The 22,182-nt window shown below is 38.8% G+C and overlaps 1 protein-coding gene across 17 annotated transcripts in view; it reads right to left on the minus strand.

Moving 5' to 3' along the window:
* The window catches only part of LOC143259034 (uncharacterized), a 448,485-nt gene that overhangs the window by 325,568 nt on the left and 100,735 nt on the right, over positions 1 to 22,182 (minus strand). For 5 of the 17 annotated variants that reach the window (XM_076519802.1, XM_076519795.1, XM_076519791.1 and 2 more), the window contains one exon: positions 16,811 to 16,913. The exons of the other annotated variants lie outside the window; for them this stretch is intronic. In XM_076519802.1, coding sequence (XP_076375917.1) covers positions 16,811 to 16,913 — 103 coding nt within the window. The remainder of the gene's footprint in view (positions 1 to 16,810; positions 16,914 to 22,182) is intronic. 17 annotated transcript variants of the gene reach the window in all.

Below are 22,182 nucleotides of genomic sequence, written 5' to 3' on the forward strand. Positions count from 1 at the left end.
AACGAAAGAGAGATGCACACGGCAAATTCAAATTTGCGCATAATGAGAGAAATAGCAAGCCTTCTCGAGCAGGTCACGACAATTGGTATACTCGAATATTCACAAAGCGTAGCATGCGGCAGCGCCGTAAACTCACGGAAGCAACTGTGAGCTGCCTGATTCTCTAAACAGACTTCGCCATGCGTGAGTCGGCTCAACCGTATGAAATTTGGATCGGCTGAAAATAAAGGCGATCTCGCTGCGATGTGTTCGTTATTGCAATTTCCAGCGCCGATGATTCGGGACAACATCGGTGGCTCGCGTATGGTATTGGTGCTCGATCGCCGTTGAACAGTAAATTGACTTGCAGATAAATAGATTGCGCAACCGTGCCGGAATCGACGAAATGTATCGGTAATGGAGAAGCTTAGACGCGTCAGCTGGGCGACATTGATGCAGAGGGCGATTTTAGAAACTGGGTCGGAGTTATGTGTCCCTGCGGCGAAGAAAAATCGATAGCCAAGATGCAGAATTATTTCGAAGAGATAAACATTTTATAACACGTTTCGAGCCATTCTTGCATCTTACAGCGCAAGAATAAAATAGATTCGCTGCGATGAACTCATTTTTCAACGTTATCTAATTTTTATGATGCGCGACGATATCAGAGAACGACTGACAGCATGACCCGTGTAAATAATTCACTATCTTGACTTTGACGAGTTTCTACCTTAAAAATGTAAAACTGTGTCACGCTCTCACGTGTATCGGTCGCCGATGAGGATCAGGACACACAGCATGAATGCGTAATACAGCGGCAACCATGCTAAAAGAAACTGCGACAAGTTACTAACAAGGAAGCATGTCGAAGTGATACCAAAGTGAAACCACTATGTAGTGCCAGAAAGATCGTTCAAATTGCAATGTTTGTGCTTTTTAACGAGCACTTCAGCAGCGAGCCCGATTTTCAACACCTTAATTTGTTCGAAAGATATTTTGAAAACTGATATCTTTTTGTTCATGTTCCCGTTGAAGTGTTGTAGGTTGATTCATTGAATGCATGCTTGTTGTGAGGAGTGATTAGTTCATCACTATTTTCTATGTACGTACAATATACAGGGTGTTCCATAATTATGTTAACATCCGACAAGGGGTGATTCCTGAGGTCATTTGAAATAACTCTTTCCTTAGCGAAAAAAACCGCCGCTTTGTTTATGAATTATTAACAAAGTACACTGACCAATGAGAGGCGAAATATGCGAGCTCGCTTTTTATTGGTTAGCGTTTTTCGTTAATAACGCGTAAACGAAGCCGAACCTCACTTGAATATTGGCACGTTCATCTTTGACATAACCTTGACATAACGCTCGTCGAATATTGTAAATATCTCAACCATAATAAAGAAATGGTCATTTCTACAACCGAAGCACTTCAGCTTAGACTTTTCGGAATCAAAATATCCAACTCCCGAACTGCTCACTTGAATATTGGCACACCCATCTTTGACATAAAAATCCTTGACATAACCTTGTCATGACCTTGAAATAACCTTCACATGACCTTGACATGACCTTGAAATAACCTTGACATGACCTTGACAAGACTTTGACATGACCTTGACAAGACCTTGACAAGACCTTGACATGACCTTGTCATAACCTTGACATAACCTTGGCATAACCTTGAAGAGAACTGTGGCGCTAGTAGTGAAGAATGTCGGAAGCTCGAGGTGGTGTTTCGGATACAATTCAGATCCACTAGCCAACTGAAAATACACTCCATTGCCTTTGTACATGCCTTATCTCGGCGACTTCGGTTGTGAATTTTCGATTCGAGCTCTAAATCTCTCGATATTTACGAAAAACTGTTAGCGGCGGCCACCTTGTGACGTCATGCTCGTGAGATTGACACCACTCTGACCGAATATTGCAAATATCTCCGCAATAACTGCAAAACGGATATTTCTACAACCGAAGCCCTCGAGTTTAGTCTTTTCGGAATCTAAATTTTCCACTTGTGAACTGCACACTTCGATATTAAAGCGTCAGTTTTAGTGAATGTAAACCTCTAAAACTAATATACGTATATGGCTTTTCTTCTATGTGTGTGGGTTATCATAGTTGCGGCGAGCCGGGCTCTTAAGTGACGCTCGTTGAATTTTCATCTCCGCGTTTGCCCTGGTAAAATTCCTGAACAACCCTAATTGGCTAATTCATGCTATGGGATTTTTTTACAATCAAAGCTGTTTGTTTTTCCGTATCATCGCCTTATTCTTCACACTCTCGGCGTGCTTGTTTTTGGAACGGCGAGGTGATCGGAGGGGTGCCGTGGGACTTCCCTTCGGGCCACCCGCGCCGGACCCGCTTGGCGGGAGACTTATCAGTCCGTCCCAAGTACCCTTCAGATAGCCCCCTTAATTTATAAACATGTGACGCTAAAGTCTGGAAAATATCAACTCAAAAATAGCTTCGTCGAACGAGAGTCGTAAATTACGTTGACCGTTTGCACGAAAGAAAACTTTCTCTTGTGCGTGCGCTACTAGTGTATAGCCAACTGAAAAATACGGATAAAATAGAACTTCAATTTTTACATCCGTATTTTGCAGTTGGGGATACATTCCTCACACACAAATATTCAAGGAAATTGATTTAACATATGAACTGGAGAAATTAACAGGAAAGTGGCATCTTTTAATAGATCTCTCAAACAAATTAAGACGTTGAAAACCGTGTTCAGCAGCTGGATTGCTTTTCTTTCATATATTTTTTAATAATTACATAGCCTTCGCACAATGCAAATAATAATATCCCTTTTCTAATGTTTAAAATTATTCCCAGTATGTTAAAATACCATAAGGGAGTAAACGACACGCTTTGAATCTATTAAATATAATAGATTATATATTATATATATACATTATATTATATTTATATGTATTATTATATATAAATATATAATATATATAATTAATATTATTAATTATATATAATTTATAATTATAATATATAATAATTAATATTATAATATTATAATATATAATAATTAATTATAATATAATTTATAATATTATATATAATTAATATTATTAATTATATATATATAATATTTATAATTATATACATATAATTATATATATATATTTTATTAATAATTTTTATCTGTTTGTAATCATTTTTCCTAAGTTAAAATACCATAAATAAGTTAATAAGTAAATTTTAGGCACGAGAAAAGTAATTTTAACCAGCGAATTTGGGCAAATACCCCACCGTGCGTCGCGTCGGGGGAAAACGGAGGGTCTCGTTAAAGTCATCCGCGTCGATCCAGCAGTTCCGCAGTCCAGATTCGCGAACGATTTTGCGCGGAACCCGAGACAGTGCCTATTTTTTCCTACGTGAGATGCAACCGGATCGGAACGGAATAAGATTTGTGTGGCACCGTGTGCCAAGTGCACATCCCCCTGGATATCTCGTGTGCCCCCTGTGCAGCTGGCCATGCTGCACCGCGGCCCAGTTACGGTGCTCGCTGAAAGTGTAACTAATTAGACGCTTTCGAAAGTTCGCTGCTATGTAACAATGTTTCATCGGTCCGAGGGATACGCGGACGCTCGCAGTCCATCTCTGTCCGGCTGTTAAACAATGAGCGAGAGGGGCGAACGGGAGCGGACCGTGAAATGTGGATCTCCTGGTGCGGTCCATCGATCGCGGGCGGATCGCGCGAGGATCTGCTAGCTAATACCAACTAATATCAGACTAAATAAACTAATCTGCTACGTGGCGTCGGCTAATATCAGATTAAGCACCCTGCTTAACCTCTCAGTCATTGCAAATATTTTTTATTTGGGCTGCTATACAAATGTCAGACTTCTTATCAGTCGGTAGTTAATCCAACATGCGATAAGATAAATGTTTAGCACTTTACTTACCGGAAGCCTATTCGATAGTGCAGTTAAGCAGTTGGCATTGTCGTTATGTGTCAACGTTTATAATATTGTCTAATTATGTATGCGTGTGTTAAACGTTTAGTAAGCAGTGTATATGTATATGTGTGCATTTGTATGAAATATGAAAGAGTTGTAAAATATTAGGGAATATGGACGAGTGACAAAGCAAATGTTCACAATTTATATTATTGATAAATATATATCTTCCTTTCGTTCCTTCTGAAAATACCATTCAAACCTTTATTCCTTATTTCAACAATGGGGTTTTCAGTTATTGTGCTGTATATAAAAGAAGCTCGATAATTTTCTCTCAAATAACAATTTCAGAAAAAGTTGTTAAATGATATCAAACCAAATAATTTGTTGAATTTGAAATGAAATTGCTGCGCCGCTTTTGTGGCATTTATTAGCCCTTTGCACTCGAGTGGCGAGTCTGAGGCGCCACTAAAAATTGTTATACCATTTTTCGAAATAATCGTAACAGTACTAGATTTGTTATATTTTTAAAAAAACTTAAAATTGCAAGTATTATACTTGCCAATAGACACAATTTCATGTGCATAAACAGCATTGAATCATATAAAATGGAAATACTGCAGATCAGAAAACATCTTTTGGATTTCGTATTAAAATAGCTTCGACTGCAAAGGGTTAAGAAACTCGCTCCCGTTGATCATTCGATCTTAAAAAGATTGTTATAGAAAAACTATTACAGTTTTACCTATAAATGTGTTAAACGTTATGATATATTTATATGTTGAAATCGCGATGGCAGAAGCGCAGGCAAGCAGATAGTACAGATCTTAATTAGAAAATGTTTCCTGCAATTAAGAAAGGCGAATTTATCTCGATGCTTACGATCCGGCCACATTAATATTATTTATTACACCGAAGAATTAACCTATTAATGCGGTTATAAAAGCTTGCAGTAGCACGAATTAAGTCATACTCGGATGCACCGTAGACAGAATAGTTCCAATGAATTTATTCATACTAGTTAACACGTTTGTTACCAGCGTTACATATTTATGACGACCACAATATCGTATTTTGCATAACGAAAGTTTAATTGAGTTTGCGCGTACCGTTGCTTAAATTCATAACGCATAACGTAATATTCAGAACATAAACAACTGTTCTCCTGCTGAATCATTTGATGTATTTTTGAAACAGGATATATCGTATATAACACAATACTCCAGTCACGAAGACCATCATTTTGCGCTTCATTATGCTACGACACGCACAGAGTTCAGTGTTTACAAGAAGTAGAGCAGCCAACTGATGAACGGACAAGTCAGTTGGTTCCTGTAGAATAGTAATCGCTATACCGCGGATCTTTGTGCAAAATACAAATTTTCCAAGACGATTGTAAGAAACAGAAATTAAATAAAAATAAATTGTTTCATTATTCAATTCTTCTTATATCTTCATAAATTTAGATTTCAGCTGCTCAATTTTTCCATAATGTATAAAATATATTAATGGCAAAAAATTCTGTAGAAAAGTAAATAAATCGATCAAAGTAAGCCGACTAGTAATCACGGCAATAATATTGATCTTCGACTGATGTAGATATTTTCTCGTGCTCGACAGATTTACAGGTGCCATAAAGCGTACATAGGATCGAAGTCGTGCCACAGTTCTGCACCGTGATTTTGGACGTGCTAAAAGTATCGCAGGGACAGCGTGCATTTGCAAGTTTATGACGAGAATAGTCGATAGTTAACTAGGTTCATACGCACGGTTGCGAGCAAGGTTAGTCAGCGCTACCTTTTCACGGTTCACGTGAACCTGTGTTCAGATCCGCGAGCCGTAACAATAGATATCAGAGGAGGTCGTGTAAATCCGCTCGAACAACGAAAACGGATTTACAAAGGGCAGCCGTTCGCAAGTCAGGCGAATGAAAATTTCATTGGAACCCAGCTGTAAAACGCGTATCGGGACCGGGGCGCGGAGAAAACGCGCGTGTTTACGCTTCCGGGACGTGTTTGATTTTTAACGAGGTTGTTGACATTTCATAGAACGGTGCCGATCAGTTCGTCGGTTTTCGAGTTCGTACACGAAATATCCCGTCCGCTATCGGGCTCTGTTCAGGCGCAGCTGCACGCCGAACTTTTGTACTCTTGTTTTTCCGTTGGACTGAATTATGTAAAAGTCACTTTGGATCGAGATAAAAATCCTGTGACCCAGAAATCAAAATCGATACGCGCGACGTTTCTTCTCGATGAATTCTATTGTTGTGACTGTGCTGCGGATTGTATGCATTTTACGAAGACTCTGTCGCAGATCTAATCCTCGTTTGACCCTGTTTGGAACCTTTTGAAGACACGAATGGAACCATTCTCTGCGTTTAATTGGGTTTCGAATCTGCCGCAGAAAGAACGTTCTCTTGAGCAATTGTTTCACGTTTCTCGTCGTATTGTATTCTTCGAGCGTAGAATCGACAAGGTTAACGAACGAATGGTAAACATCGACACTTTGTAAACTTTTATCAGGAATTTGATTAACAGACCGTGGATTTTATGAATTCATGCTGAAATGTGTAGATGAAATATAAAGTTGTAATGACGTAACAAGAATTTAACAACATTGTTACACTATTTTCAATTTATCAAATTTATTAAAAGAAACGATTTATTTCATATATATATATCTTTTTTTTTGTTTCTAACAATCATCTTGGAAAATTTTTATTTCTCATGAAAATCCTCGATCGATTAATGAACTCCACTCTGCATTAGCTAAAGCACATTTTTTAATTACATTTGCTTGTCGACAACATGAACGCCTTTGGCTTTGATCGATGATATTATATGTACATTCTACACAGAATTAGACATTATTCGAATATAAATATTTCTCTAAAATAATTATTCGAATGAACTCCCTTCGATCGGATATTTTATTCGAATAACAATAATTCATTATTCCTTACAAATATTATTCCACCCATTTATCTGAATAATTCTTTATTCGAGTAAATTATCCGAACAGAGATAGTAAAATTATTCGAATGATAATGCGTATAATTATTCATTATTTTAATTCAATTAGACGTTCTTCAAAACGTGTACTTGCCATCCTATCTTTTTTTTCGCAATACGGTAGCAAACGCCATTCGTTATCCAATCGCTCCGGCAACGTCAAAAGAAGATTCCTCGTCGAAGTATGCCTGTGAGAGGCGTACCGCGTGGGCGTTCTTCAACAACCAGTAAAACTGACCGTGATTTCGTCGGTGGAATCGCGATTCCGCGAAACAGACGGCGCGTATAGCAACCGTGACCTATCCCGAAGCGCATGTGCAATTAGCGGATCGGGCCACGAGAACGCGTAAGAATACCACGCACGTATCATCGATCAGGGAGCAACATCGACTTCGAGTTTGTACCTTCATCGATCGATCGTTTTATCGGGAATGCAAATAGAATGGAAACGTGTCGAGCACGGACGAGTCCACAAAAGAGTGGATCGCGCGTGGTCGAACGAGCTGGTATTTGCTTCTGTTCACTCCGTCCCCCTGCTATTCGATTCTACCGTGATTGAAATGGGAGAAGAGTGACCCGATTTCGCGTCACGAGACCCGCCACACGTGGCAGAGGGTTCATTACGACGGTTTACTTAGAAACTGTCGTCGCCGACGTCGTTGTAGGTCGTCGGGGGCGACTGCCTGTCAAACTTGACGTTTGAGTTGCTGACCGGAACCGTGAAGAGATTCCTCGCACGAGGAAACTCGGTTCGAAATCGTGGAAACTCGAAATATGATAAGAAAATACCAGGAGAAGCGAACACTCGAATTTTTGCGGTTCACGGTTATCTATATTGCCGGCACAATAGTTCGTTGCATAATGCACTGCCAAGAGGCATTTGTGAAAATGTCAGTCTTTACATTGTCACGCATAACGGGAGCAAGGGCGATTGATTGAAAATCTTGCAGACATTGGCCGAAGGAAGTATTTTCGTAATCAGAATACTCTTGAACTTGTATAAATTAGGCGTTATCATAAAAAATTGCATACGTATACAGTATTACAAATGTACAAATACAACAATATTATAAGTATAGTACAGAACAAGTATACAACAAGTGTACAACAAATGTATAAGTATAAGTATACATTTTTTTATGATAAGTATACAATTAAAAAAAGAAAGTATACAATAATATAAGTATACAATTTTTTATGATAACGCCTAATTTATACAAGCTTTTTAGTACAGGTAGTTTTTTTAGATTTTAACTCTTTCACATCATTAAAATGCTTTATATTTAAAAAGTTGTTCAAAACGTGAGTATTGTACAAATAAATTAGCTCAATTCCATACGTATACAATATAAAAAATTATATGAAACAACAATACTATACGTTTGAAGAAATACCCTAACTTGAAGTGGAAACAGCTACGAGTGCAAAGGGTAAAAAACTCAAGCTACTTAATCAGCGATGAAGGAACAACGTCTAAAATGATAATAAACATTGAGAAGTGCAAAAAAGATAGACAGAAATAACCAATGAACTTTTGATATCACGGTCTCGTATCTTTCGAAATGAAATGCCTCAGACGATGACTGTACCAAATCATTATTCGCAGAATACATAGTCCGCGATCGTTGGTTGACCTACACTACCAACGTGGGACTCTCAGCAGGCGTCTAATAACAAGCTGCATGTGTCACTGATAACAATAACTGTTATTCCGGTTCTTTGTTTCAAAACTGAAATCGATATGGCTGGAATGGGCACTTCGAGAGAAACCGAGCATGTATGATTTAATATGTTGAACATGCAGGACACTCGAACGAGGTGACACCAGCGAAAATTGATACGCTTACGGTCCAGCTAGAAATTGTGTGCCCATGCTCGTAAACATTTCGAGACGTCTTTAATTGCTCAATGTAAACTGAACAACGTGCATAATATTCGTGCCAGAGCACCGACCACGGATAATATCCACACGAATTCGGTATCAGCAGAATAAATATTAATACAAATTATGTTGACATCATACCGAGAATTATCTGCGCTATTACATGGACGAAATTGCTGAACAATCTCCAGTGCAATCGCATCGCGTGACGAATGTTGATTTTATTTTTAGAAATGACCACTTCGGCAATATACTCGAAACACCAGTGTTTTGGAGCGGTTTCAATGATCAACGAAGTCAAGTGAGTTTGCCGTCGAAGTTATCAATTACATTCAATTCTAATTAATTTCAGAATTATTTCGTACTGTAAAATATATATTTCAGATACTCGTCACGTATTTATAAAATCAATTAAGTCTTCCAACTAGTATTTCATTCAGCGCAGAAATAAATTGCCATTTCAAATGAAGCATACGTAACACAGTTAAGAAAAATAGTACTTGCAAATATTTGTAATCCTCAGTTAAAATATAACAATTAGATAATACGCGTATAATTGAAATAAAAATTCATCGTCTTAAATCGACGACATCTAACTGCAGTTCCTTTATAAACGAGAGCACGCTTATTTCCATAAATTCGCAGACTGATTGCAGCATGCCTTTGCGCAAAAAATAAGAAGCTCGGAGCTGCTTGATCAGATCACCGAAGATTACCGTAGGAAGGCTGGAACTACCGAAGGGATTTCATCGAGACTCGAAAGGAATCACGGAGGATCTTCGATCACGAGAATCGTCTTTCAGCGATCAGCAGATTCCAAAGCAATAGGCGCAACAGAAATGAATAATGTCTCAATAAAGCGGAGCTGTTCCCCGCGTGCCGAGTCGTAGAAACCCTCGATTTCCCTGTGATCGGTATCATTGAAACGGGGGAATCGTTATGTGGGTCAATTTGTTCCATCTAAAGCGTCCCGGCATCGATCGATTACGATCTCGAGCGTGATTTACGGGCGAGGATCCGCGAGGCGTGCAACCCCATAAGGAGAAACTTCGCGCGGCAGGATCGGCGGCTCGATCTTTTGTCACACTTCCTCGTGATCTCCCGCGCCGCTTGATATTTACAGCGAAACTTTGGAACGTCGTAACACCGACCAGGCCTTTGGTCTCGTTTAACCCTAGAAAGATAACCATATGACAACGTACGTAAAAGATAACCATACGCTTCAGAGGCGCATGCTTTTCTAAGGCGTCAATTTTATACTAACAATGGATATTTATTTAAGTTAATCTAGTCATTTTAAAGGTTTGGCATTATTGTAAAAATAAAATGCATTTATATTATATTTTTTTATATTTTAAGTAATTTTAAACTTAAATCACTAGACCTCTATGAAAAATTAACAAAAATCAACAGTCTTCGCAGGCGCCTCTGCGACGTAGGTTATCTTTCTCGGGTTAAATAGTTTGCGGTCGACGTTGACATCTTTCGCGTGCCCCGAACATAGTTCTCGTAACGGGACCGCAAAATAATCATTGCGTCCACCGGACAACTCGAGAGCAATGACCATTATTTATGGTAAAGAAACAGACGCTTACCTAATGTTTCGTTAACGCTAGATTTACGAAACCCGTCAAAATGACGGGTCGCTAATTTTTTAATTCACGAATATTCGTATCGTAAAGATACATTTGAGTCGTTCATTTTGAAAGTGGCATCAGTCACTTTACCGTAATGAAAAGTGGTGATTTTTTAATGTTTCTACGAAATTATTTATACTGATATAACAAATACAAGTAAATCTTCTCGAAAGTTAGCATCCATATTTTTAAACGTGTTAAAACGCAAACCCTTAAATATATCGACTTAAGAACGAAGTGACTTGTGCCACTTTCAAAATAAACGGCTCATTTATGAGTTATTTATTCAATTTATATGTTACTTACGGCAAATGTTGCAATAACGCTTGTTAAAAATTTAGAATAAATGTCTTATTGTTACTTTTATAACCTGATATAAAACAGCTGTTTTTTGTGCTCAGTAAATTAAACGTTAATATGGTACAGCAAAATTGTATCACCATTTAGGACAAAACAAAAGAAGACAACTTCTCACAATCCTTATCTCCGAATAGGCAGCAAAATTGTATATACGTTCATAACGTTAAGAAATGCTTAGGAAGTGTGTGTTCAACGTACCGTTTCATCTAGATTAAGTAGAAGCATAAAGCAAGGAAAAAAAATTAATCCTAATTGCAGTTTATTCTAATTCGTTGCAATATACGTCAAGATCTACCGTCTGACTATCTACCTAACCAGTTAGATGTTGCATTTGTTGTTCGAAAAGTATGTACGTAAAATGTGTCGTAAAAAGTCAGCGATGACAAGTATACAATCTAACCTAAACTCTTTTTATAATAATTATTTATATATTTTGTTTTTATTTATTCGTTCTATTCCGTCTTGGCCTCCATATAAAATTTACGAATATGTTCTAATCTTCTCAAAAATTGCAATTTAAACAGCAACTTTTCTTCGTACGTTATATTCGACAAAAACAGCTAATCGACTAATGTATTCTACTCTGAAACAAACACTTGCCTGAAGCAAATGTCTTGCAAATGATGACTGGGCGTACTACGTGTATCTCTCGAGTTCTATTATACTTCGTGAGCACATCGTAAAAAATAGTCCACAGCTGCGCGGATGTCATTTCATTACGCATTCACACGTCATACAGGGTGGGTCGGAATTCGTAGCACAACCGAGCAGTGAGTTAGTCTACGTGAAAAAATAAGAAAAAAAATTAGGGTTAAATTTTTGTATCCAGCGGCTCCGTTTCCAAGAAAATAGATGTTAAAGTTTGTTCATCTTTCTAAAGGATTTAGATGTCGTTGCCAAACGTAAATCGTTGCGAACAATGTACAGTCCTCACGCGACAGGAAGGCTGCTTTGTATTTACATTTCCCCCACTTACTGGCTGCTCCACTGCGCAACTAGTAAGAGGGGGAATGTAATCATAAAGGCGCCTTCTTGTCGCGTGAGGACTATACACAGTTCGCAACAATTGAGCCGTTTATTTTGAAAGTGGCATAAGTCACTTTGTTTTTAAGTCGATATATTTAAGGGTTTGCGTTTTAACACATTTAAAAATATGGATGCTAACTTTCGTTAGCATGTCGTTCGTTTTGTTATCTCAGGATACTGATATTTTTCTCAGTATAAATAATTTCGTATAAACATTAAAAAATCACCACTTTTCATTACGGTAAAGTGACTTATGCCACTTTCAAAATAAACGGCTCAATTAATGTTTAGCAACGACAACGAAATCCTTTACAAAGATGAACAAACTTTAAAGTCGATTTTCTCGAGAACGGAGCCCCGGATAAAAAAATGTTATAGCAAATTTTTGTCTTAGTTTTCCACGTAGAATAACTCGCTGCTCGGTTGTACCACGAATTCCGGTCCACCCTGTATACAAGGATGACTACATAACAGAATTCATCGTACGAGCTGGAACGTAGCTCGGAGAAGATTGAAAAGCATCTTGAAGCAGTTTTAATAGAAATACACTCAAATTACGATCAGTGTCGTAGATTGCAGTCCCCCCGAGAAGGTAAGCGCGGTTTTCATCACTTTTAACGAGCAGAAAACGCTTCAGACAGATTAATGACCGACGAAAAACGGGAAGAACTTGGCTGAAAGGAGACAAAATCCGTTTTAGCCGGCGAGCGGACAGCATCGGATTCGTTTAAGCCGAAACACAAACGGCGGTAACGGAAGAAAAGAACGATTAAGCTGACACCAGTGATGGCGGGTTTAGACAAATAATTCGGTTTCCAGTGAACCCGAAATGAATCGATGGATTCGGTAGAATGTGGGATTAGGTGAATTCGCATGAGTGGTCAAACCAACGAGAAATTACGCGAATAATCAATCGATTGGAAAAGAACTTCGTTGATCTCAACTTTTCCAATCAAATAAATTATGGCGATTTTATTGAACAGCGGATATAAAATCATCACGTGAAAAATAATTATAACTTGAAATAAGCTCAAATGGGATAAATGAACTCTTACGAATCATGTTCCACATGTTATGATACACACCGTATTTGTTTTCTTCTGCTGGACAAACTACCAATTGGCCTATACAATTATGTTGTATTTCTCGTGATATTTATATACGAATTTCTCATTAGGTTAATACTCGAAATAAGATAATTATGTGTAATTTCTCCGCATACTGAACATTCTAACGCGTATTAATAAAGAAACCTGTGAAGCTCGAAGGAGATCGAAAAAAAAACGACCATAAAGTTTAGTCAAGGCTCGAGAAGAATCGCGATGTGTATCGCGCGATAATTAACTTCGAAGTATGTTTGAATGTAATAGTACCGGGCCCGGTAACATAGTAATTAAGAGGCGTAATTAAAGCTAATTGATCATCACCAATCGTATTAACTATTTTTGCATACCCGCGGGTAACAATTAACCACGAGAGAACCGGCGTTCCGGATTTGCAGGCGTCGGGTGCAGTATACCGACGCGTTTGTTATTAATGACAGAAGAAAAAGAACGTGGAACTGTATTTTTATTCTTAATGATGGCGAGCTGCCGCCGCCGACAGGAGAAAGTCCGCTTTTTCCAGCACGCAGAAAATCCGTGAGATGTCGAAATATGTTTTGCGTTTTCTAAAACAGCCGGCTGTCGTGAGCCGCGCGAAAGAATCGAAAGAAAGCGTTCTGCACGCGTCTGCAAATTATTCGAAGCCTAGCCAACGGATAATGTAGATATCTTAAAACGGGAACACCATTTACCAGCTTAAAAATCGAATTAGTGTCGGGTAATTAATAGTTGTTGAGATATTGAGGCGTTGACCTTCGCTAATTCTTCAAGTCGAGTGTAACATTTGAATTGGCAATTCATTAAAAATACTATTTTTAGTTGATTATAAATCGACTGATCACTGCAAGTGATAAAACTTAATTGGAATTTTTGATGTCAGATCAATTATTTGCTCTAAAGTAATTAACGTGTGCTGCTTTATAAGAATGCTAAGAGCTATTTTCCTTATAATTTATGCTCGAACGAAGGAATTCGTTCAATGGTTTTTTAAGAAACGGTCTTCGTAATCTCAACAATCTGAGAATAAAAAATATTAGACCGATCATATTGATTGCCACGATAGATTCAGTGTTAATTAAGCATTTTTCGCGGAGTGGTTTACGCGCAGTTTACGGACGATAAAAATTACAGTTTTAAGTAAATAGAATACAAGAAAACTATGTTCCGTAATAACAGTCTACTAAAACCATCCATAAAATTTAAAATTAATAACTGCGCCAGCTCTTTTGTGTGAAACCGTTAAGAATAGCTTTCATTAAGAAGAGATGGAAGTTCTATTAACTACGGAACGCAAGACTATAATACGCCAACGTCGAGCCTCGACGCATTATTCTGATCGGACGTTATTTTACCTTAGCCGCAATATGTAGTTACATAAATGGTGGCATGAACTTTCTTACGGCCCAAAAAAAATATTCCACGTTCGACTCTACATCACACACAATTCAACAATCAGGAAATCTAATTTAGATTCTATTTATTCGAGGAACCTGGCACAGAACTTTCCAATTTCCCCGCTACTGGAAATATTTATTGCATCACTTGGAAACTTCACGCTTCGAATTTTAGACTCTCTTTTATATTAATGGCACGGCGTTGCGTTATTTATGAATACTATACACGGCGTAGCTTTGATTTACAGCAACGGTTCCACTTTGCTTGTATATTTTGAAATTACACGATCGGCAACCCGTGTTTAACGTTACAATTGTTGCGTGTAAAGTGGTGAAAATGCTTTCTTCCTGTGTTAGAGGATCTAACTGCATCGTTACGCATTTGGGACTCTGAATCCTCTAGCTCTCAAGATCCGCAAATCTCGTGACTCTAATTTCGACACCACCTCTGATTATCCCATCGAACCTACCGAATCCTCTAACTCGCTAACAAGCAGATAAGCATTTTCGACTGATTAACTTAAATAGGTCACAGTACTCGTCGAATTTATTGCGCCGCGCAAATATTCCGCTTCAGTTACTGGGTTAAAACAGAAGATCATTAGATACTGGAGATCGAACACGTCATTTTAAAACAGTTCACTGTATTTGATTTTTACAACAATGAAAGTGCGATGTTTTATTTGTTTGATTTTTGATTTTAATCTCATCGACGATAAAAGGACTGACAGACCTATCGAGATTGATAACGACTAAATCTCCGATCTAATTAGAAGCGAACATCATTAGAAGTGTTGCATCATACATGATATTGCTGAAATATTAACCACTTGACATACGGATAAAATGTGCATCGACGCGTCCGAAGAATACTATTTAATTTGGCTCAACTGGACACTCATGTACAAGCTCAGAAACAGGGCCTTTTCTTTTTAAAGTTACATTGCTATATAACATTCAATAGGGTTGAAGTATAGTGTTAGTGTACAACAATTAAGTAATAGTATAAAATAATAATTTAATAATTTTGTAATGTGTGACACATCTCAAAGCATTTAGTAATATGTAGCGGAACGAGGCATATTTTACACTGCCAAATTGTTTCATTTCTTATATTATGTTTTACGCAAACATGGCATCTTTTTGCAGGATGTTGCTTTTTATTTGTCGCGGGTATATGTTCAGGAAAATGTGTCCAATATTTTGCTTGTAACCGAGTTGGGCATTCACTTTGCGACCGTCTGCCGCGTGTCGGATAGTCCGGCAGGGACAAATTACAAAGCATGTCTTCTGCAATATTCAATCGAAAATTCACAATCGATTGCTTTTGTGAAGTAGGCAATTTGGAATATAAAACATAAGCATTATAAATAGCTACATCAAACATATAAAAAAATATTTTTTTATATCCTTTTGCACATTTTCTCATGAGGGGGAAACATGCAAAAGATTGGTCCTGCTTGTCTACACCTCCCATTCCACGATTATACTCCAGAACACAGGTCGGTTTTATTTGTCGATGCAATTTTGTTTATCGGTACTGTTAGGAGGGGGAAAGCATCTCCAACAGTCTAAACAAAACAGCATCAATGCACGACCGAAACAATTAAAGAATCTAATAATGAAATGCACGGCGTTCGCCGAATACAGTTCTTGACGTCTTGGAGACGTCAAAGTCTACAATGGCACATGAAGTAAATGACGTCTCCCAGACGTCATTGTATGTCAAGTGGTTAAGACTATCGAAATCTTTCGTCGAGAATCATTTGCATCGGTTTCTTACCGAAAATTGCGACATCGGTCTAACGTTGAAAAATAAAACAAGGCCCAACAATCGGCACCGAATGCTTCCCATTCGAACTAAGGCTAACAAGTATCCGCGTTGCCGCAGACAATGACTAACAATCGCAGAAACGAATGAATTCAAGTAATTCAACGTCGCAGAGCTAAGTTTGCGCAACCGCATGAAATGTTAGATGCATCTTTTCCACGTAGATTTAAACATCGATGAAACGATCCTAACACAATGAATCCCGCACAACGCTCGCGTAGAAGCCAAATCTATTTCGAATCGTTAATCACGCCGGCGATCGTTGCCAAACGCGGCAAAAAGGCCAGCGGAAGATAAAGGATCGCGCAGCAGCGTTCGTGTAAAGACAATGATTTCGCGATTGCGATGCGTTCTACGTATAATGACTTTCGCGCGGATGATACGACCGAGGCCGACGCACACTCGTGCGTTCCGCTAATTTATTTTCATCATGACGAATATTTATTGCGTTACGCTTATTAGGACGAAACGCATAAATGTCAGGCGCCTCCGTCGCTATTTTCTCCGTCCCGATCCTCGCGGTCTCTAAATATCAGTCCAGGTGAAAGCGCGATCGTAAATGCCAGTCCCTTTTACTTTTTCGCGCGGCAGTAACGTCCCCGACGAAATGTCTTCATCTTCCGACGAAGCTGGGCCCGTATCCCACGTGTCTAGAAATCGTGCACGATTACCTGATTTTCGGCTGAACATTTCCGCGTCGCGCTGAGCGCACGATCGATCCCGATCGTCGATCGTGCCGCGCATAAATATGTCAGTATCCGATCCGTGACTCACCTGTAACAGAGAAAACACACGATTTAATTCGCTTGTGCAACGTGTCCCATTGTTTTCTGTAAACTTCTGGCCGCTTTCCATTATTCGCTACATTGCTATGCATTCGACCGAATTTCAGCTTCAGAAAGCCGATCAAATTTTATTGTTACATGTACAAATAAGTATTTCGGCCCTTCTGTCCTAAAATTCAAACTTCTATTTCTAGAAATTGGGTGACTTTATATTGATCGAATAAGAAATATTAAATCTTTGTATTTTTTTATTTTGTTTATTTCTGAATAAAAAGATGCAATTATTATTGAATTCTTTTAAGTATTAGTAATCGACTCTACTACCCTATGTGAACTCAAAAAGTAAGAAAATTGATTCTTATATTTTAGTATAAATATTGACTTCTATTTTAATAAATTATGGTTGATGTTGCAATTACTATTGAACTTTTTTAAGTATTAGTAACCGACTCTACTACCCTATGTGAACTCAAAAAGTAAGAAAATTGATTCTTATATTTTAGTATAAATATTGACTTCTATTTTACTAAATTATGGTTGATGTTGCAATTACTATTGAACTTTTTTAAGTATTAGTAACCGACTCTACTACCCTATGTGAACTCAAAAAGTAAAAAAATTGACTTCTATATTTTAGTATAAATATTGACTTCTATTTTACTAAATTATGGTTGATGTTGCAATTACTATTGAACTTTTTTAAGTATTAGTAACCGACTCTACTACCCTATATGAACTCAAACAGTAAAAAAATTGACTTCTATATTTTAGTAAAAATATTGACATATATTTCACTAAATTATGGTTGATGTTTCATCTCGTGTATAAATCACCGTTAATTTCTCACGTCCGTTTACCTTACCACACTTTTGCCATCGTGTCGCTTCGACACGAGGAACAAATTAAGTTAGGTAAGATGAAACAAAGGTTCGGTCAGTTTTTTCGACGGAGAACGCTATTCGAAACGAATTCCGTTTTTCGTTTCGCCGACGACGACAGAGAAAAATAGTCGATTACATTTGTCGAAGTGGCAATGAGGTGATGGCGCAACCCATTCACGAGATCTCAATTACAGATGCGACAACTGTATCGGCTGTAAGTGGACAGATAAAGAAACGCGAGGATGACGTGTATCTGCCCACTCCACGGAGAACACATTTATCGCGAGCCCAGTCACAATGAGTGGTGCGATCGGCGGCACATTTTTTTGTTCAATTCCAAATCACTTGACGATTTTCACAAGCATGTACCCCTGAGCTCGATACGATTTATGAAATCGTTGCTTTTACTCACAAAGCACACACGTATGCTTTCTCCGGATTCCTTCGCACACTTTACCCACTTCTCCCACTTTGAAGTATTACTTGTGCATTACCGCCAGGAAAGCATGGTGATCAATATGAAATAAAACCGCGATAATATTCGAGCATAAGTGTCGGTTGCGATAAATTATTGCCGGAGAAGTTAACGTTGCAGGTGTTCAGTTTCTATAAATTATTTTATGAAAGTTCTAGTTCCTTTATTTATCCCTTGCCACAGAGTCCGACTCATAATGGAGATTTCTACGCGAGTTTCTACGAATGAATGTTAGTTCGCTCTCTTGAGTCGGAATAAAACTCTCTGCTCCGCTTGTCAATGTTTAAACATTCGAGTAAACACGTTCTTAACACGTTCCCTGCCAGACCGTTTTTTGAAGACTTTCAAAGTTTTTTACATTTGTATTATTTTGTTTCTGGCGTATGCTTTACAATAATTAAAATAGTGCAAAAATCATAATTATCAAGGAAAGGTTGTATAGTTTAACATGCATAACACAGCAAACCAATAAATTTATTTTTCTAGGAATTACTTTAACAAATACCTGGCTGATCATTATTATGCCAAGCGAGTTGCATCCTCACATATAATTTTTTTTATCATGCCTATATTAGTTTAGAATATAACATTTTAGTTAAATTCAAGTTTGTATGCGATTACAAAGGGATGTTACGATGAACTTTGTTAAAACATGGCAAACATAAGTGTGGTTTATCCACACAACTATCGCAGAATGTTACAACTTTTACAGTACTATAGAACTATAAATCAATCCCAGCTTCAATGAAGCAGTAAGTATTGTGTCAACGACACGCGAATAAATGACTGATCGGAATAAGAGAAATGCAGTTAAAACAAGTTACAGTAAAGAAAAATTGACCATCACGCCGCGTGGGGCGTATACGCCCCACGATTAAATGAGGGCATCAGCAATAGTATTAAGATGTCCATAATTGACTGCATAATGAATTTTTAAAAAATTCTTCATTTTACAATGATAATACCAAATGGCTTGAACGGAAAGTTCAGCGTGGGGCGTATACGCCCCACGCGGCAGGGAACGTGTTAAGAAATATAAGTTCTAGAAATATAAATATTTCTCGTCTATCAAGAACTCGTTACAATCGAGGAACATTCGATCGTTTCTAACTGTGAAGATAATGGCACCCAAGGGGTTAAGTGTTTGCTACGGTGTAACTGCAAACAGGTAGCTTGTCTATACTCAAGCATTCCTAACTCGTATCAATGTCGCGTTATTCCAATCGATAGACCTGCCGCGTTTGCTGTCGATACAACTTCAATTTGTCACGCAGCGTCTGCGATTTGCTCGTTAACCCTTTCGCTACGGCGGGCCTCGCCGCGGAGTCCCTCGTGTAGAACGGAGCACCCTGCCGAAAGCAGGAACGTTAACCCTTTGCACTCGAATGGCGACTCTGAGGCGCCACTAAAAATTGGCATGCTATTTTTCAAAATCATTCGAAGAGCATCGAACTCGTTTATACTTTAAAAAAGACTACTAAAATTGCATTGTACTTGCCAATAGGCCCAATTTCATACGCATGAGTCGCGATAAATTATATAAAATAGAAATACCGTAGATCAGAAATTATGTTTTGGATTTCGAATTCGAATAGCTTCGACTGCAAAGGGTTAAGCGCGCGCAGTCTTCAGCATTCGGGGCCAAGTCTTTTGCTTCAAAAACGTTGGATCGATACGACCAGATTTATTACAATTGATCGTAGTTTTTGGTAGATGATAGCGTCTGCGAACAGAGGAAAGCGAGGCGATAGCCCTTGTTTTAACTTCTGGTTCCATTGTTGTTACCGGTGACTATAGTCACCCGTCGTGTATAGGTGGCATCTTGTGGCAAGTGACTGTGGCGGACCAGACATAAAAAGACACGTCCTCCAAAAACGGGGTGTGCATATGCCTTTTTCGGGTTTTCCCGACGCAAGGCGTACACACCGCGATAAAACAATAAAAACGTTGGGACACAGCTTCGGACCATAGGTCCCGGATCACCCCGGTCGGAAAATCTTCGGGAAAGGCCTTCGCCCTTCCCAAGGACTTTCCCTTACCAATTTCGATACGTTCTCCCCAATAAATACGAAGACCTCTCGACCGGGAGACGTCAGTTTTTTTTTTTTTATTATTATTTTGATAAGTACATCTGCAATCTGTTACAAAATAACAATAAGCAAGATTTTATAGCTATTTACTCATAATCTGTAGATATTTCGCCCACTGGCTCATATCTTCATTGGTTTTCTTCTAGCTAATATAATTGCTATAAAGGTTTTATCACGTTTTGTTTTTGAGATTAACTTATTTCCTACTTGTCTAGTATTGCACCTCGAGTATCTTGAAATCTGTGTCTATTGTCTAGCGGTTTGAATCTTTTGAGTCTGCGCGTATCAGTCTGTTCATTTAGTAGTTCGTTTGCTAACATGTTTGGGTGAAGTTCGAGTTTGACAGTGTATTTGTCGGTAAAGTTTTTAATTTCATTTTTGACGGTAGGTATCTGTAGGTCATTGCGTATGTTATTATTCGTTATATACCATGGGGAGTTTGTTATCATGCGGAGAAGTTTCGCCTGAAATCTCTCGAGGATCTCGATGTTGGACACGGAGGATGAGCCCCATAATTGTATTCCATATATCCATATCGGTTTTACGACGCATTTATAGATTATTATTTTGCTTTGAATTGACAATTTTGATTTGGGTCCTAATAGCCAATACATTTTGCGCAATTGTGTGCCTAGTTGTTTCCTTTTTTGCCAGATGTGTTTCCTCCAATTTAGTCTTCGGTCCAGGTGTATGCCAAGGTATTTCACTGATTCTGCTTGTGGTATTTGTTTGTTGTTTATTTTTACCGGTGGGCATATCTCTTTCCTGAGTGTAAAGGTTACATGGGTGGATTTGGTGTCGTTCACATCTGTTGGGAGACGTCAGTTAGCAAGTTTTCCTCCGACTCTCAACGTGTTCATATTTCTGTCTCATCCGTCACTCGTTTACCTTTACCTTCTACACACTGTACCTCATCGCCTTTTGTTACAAGTTATATTAAAGTTCTCGTTATATAAAAACCAAAAAAAACTCTCTCGGATTATTTTATATAAACCGTCGCAGTAATCCCTGCGACAAATGACTATAGTCACCCATCGTATGCGGGTGTCGTTTTGTGGCGGGTGACTATAGTCACCCATCGTATGTGGGTGTCGTTTTGTGGCGGGTGACTATAGTCACCCATCGTATGCGGGTGTCGTTTTGTGGCGGGTGACTATAGTCACCCATCGTATGCGGGTGTCGTTTTGTGGCGGGTGACTATAGTCACCCATCGTATGCGGGTGTCGTTTTGTGGCGGGTGACTATAGTCACCCATCGTATGCGGGTGTCGTTTCGTGGCGGGTGACTATAGTCACCCGTAGTAGCGAAAGGGTTGAACGTTCGAGATTCCGAGTACCATTAGGCGGAGCACGGAGCCGTACGTCTGCAAGACTCGGCCGATGTTGTCACCATCGAGATCACCCGATAGTATGGCATCAAGAAAAAGCTTTCCGCTGTGCAAACATATCCCGTTGATGTTCGCCGATCATAACGGAGCCAGCGAAACGTGACGACAGAAGGAGGGAGAAGAGCGCGCGTCGCGTATACTGTTTGCTGATTACACGGTGGCAGACCGGCCGACTGCATCCTCCCACAGGGAAATTTAATTGAATCGTTTGTGGACACGTGTCAATCGTAAACCGGCCGGAAAAACCGCTACGTCGAAAAAAAAGTCGCGGCTGACCCTCCGCGCGCGGCAATTAGCTCGTTCGCGGCGGCGGACGCGTATCAGATCATTGCGTGCGTACTTCAGTCCCTCGGGCAATGTGTCACGGTCGCGTGATCAACACGCATAGCGCCGGTTTTCGCGAAATTAATAAAACATTCTATCGA

The sequence above is a fragment of the Megalopta genalis genome, chromosome 3, assembly GCF_051020955.1.
Source record: "Megalopta genalis isolate 19385.01 chromosome 3, iyMegGena1_principal, whole genome shotgun sequence".
NCBI lineage: Eukaryota > Metazoa > Arthropoda > Insecta > Hymenoptera > Halictidae > Megalopta > Megalopta genalis.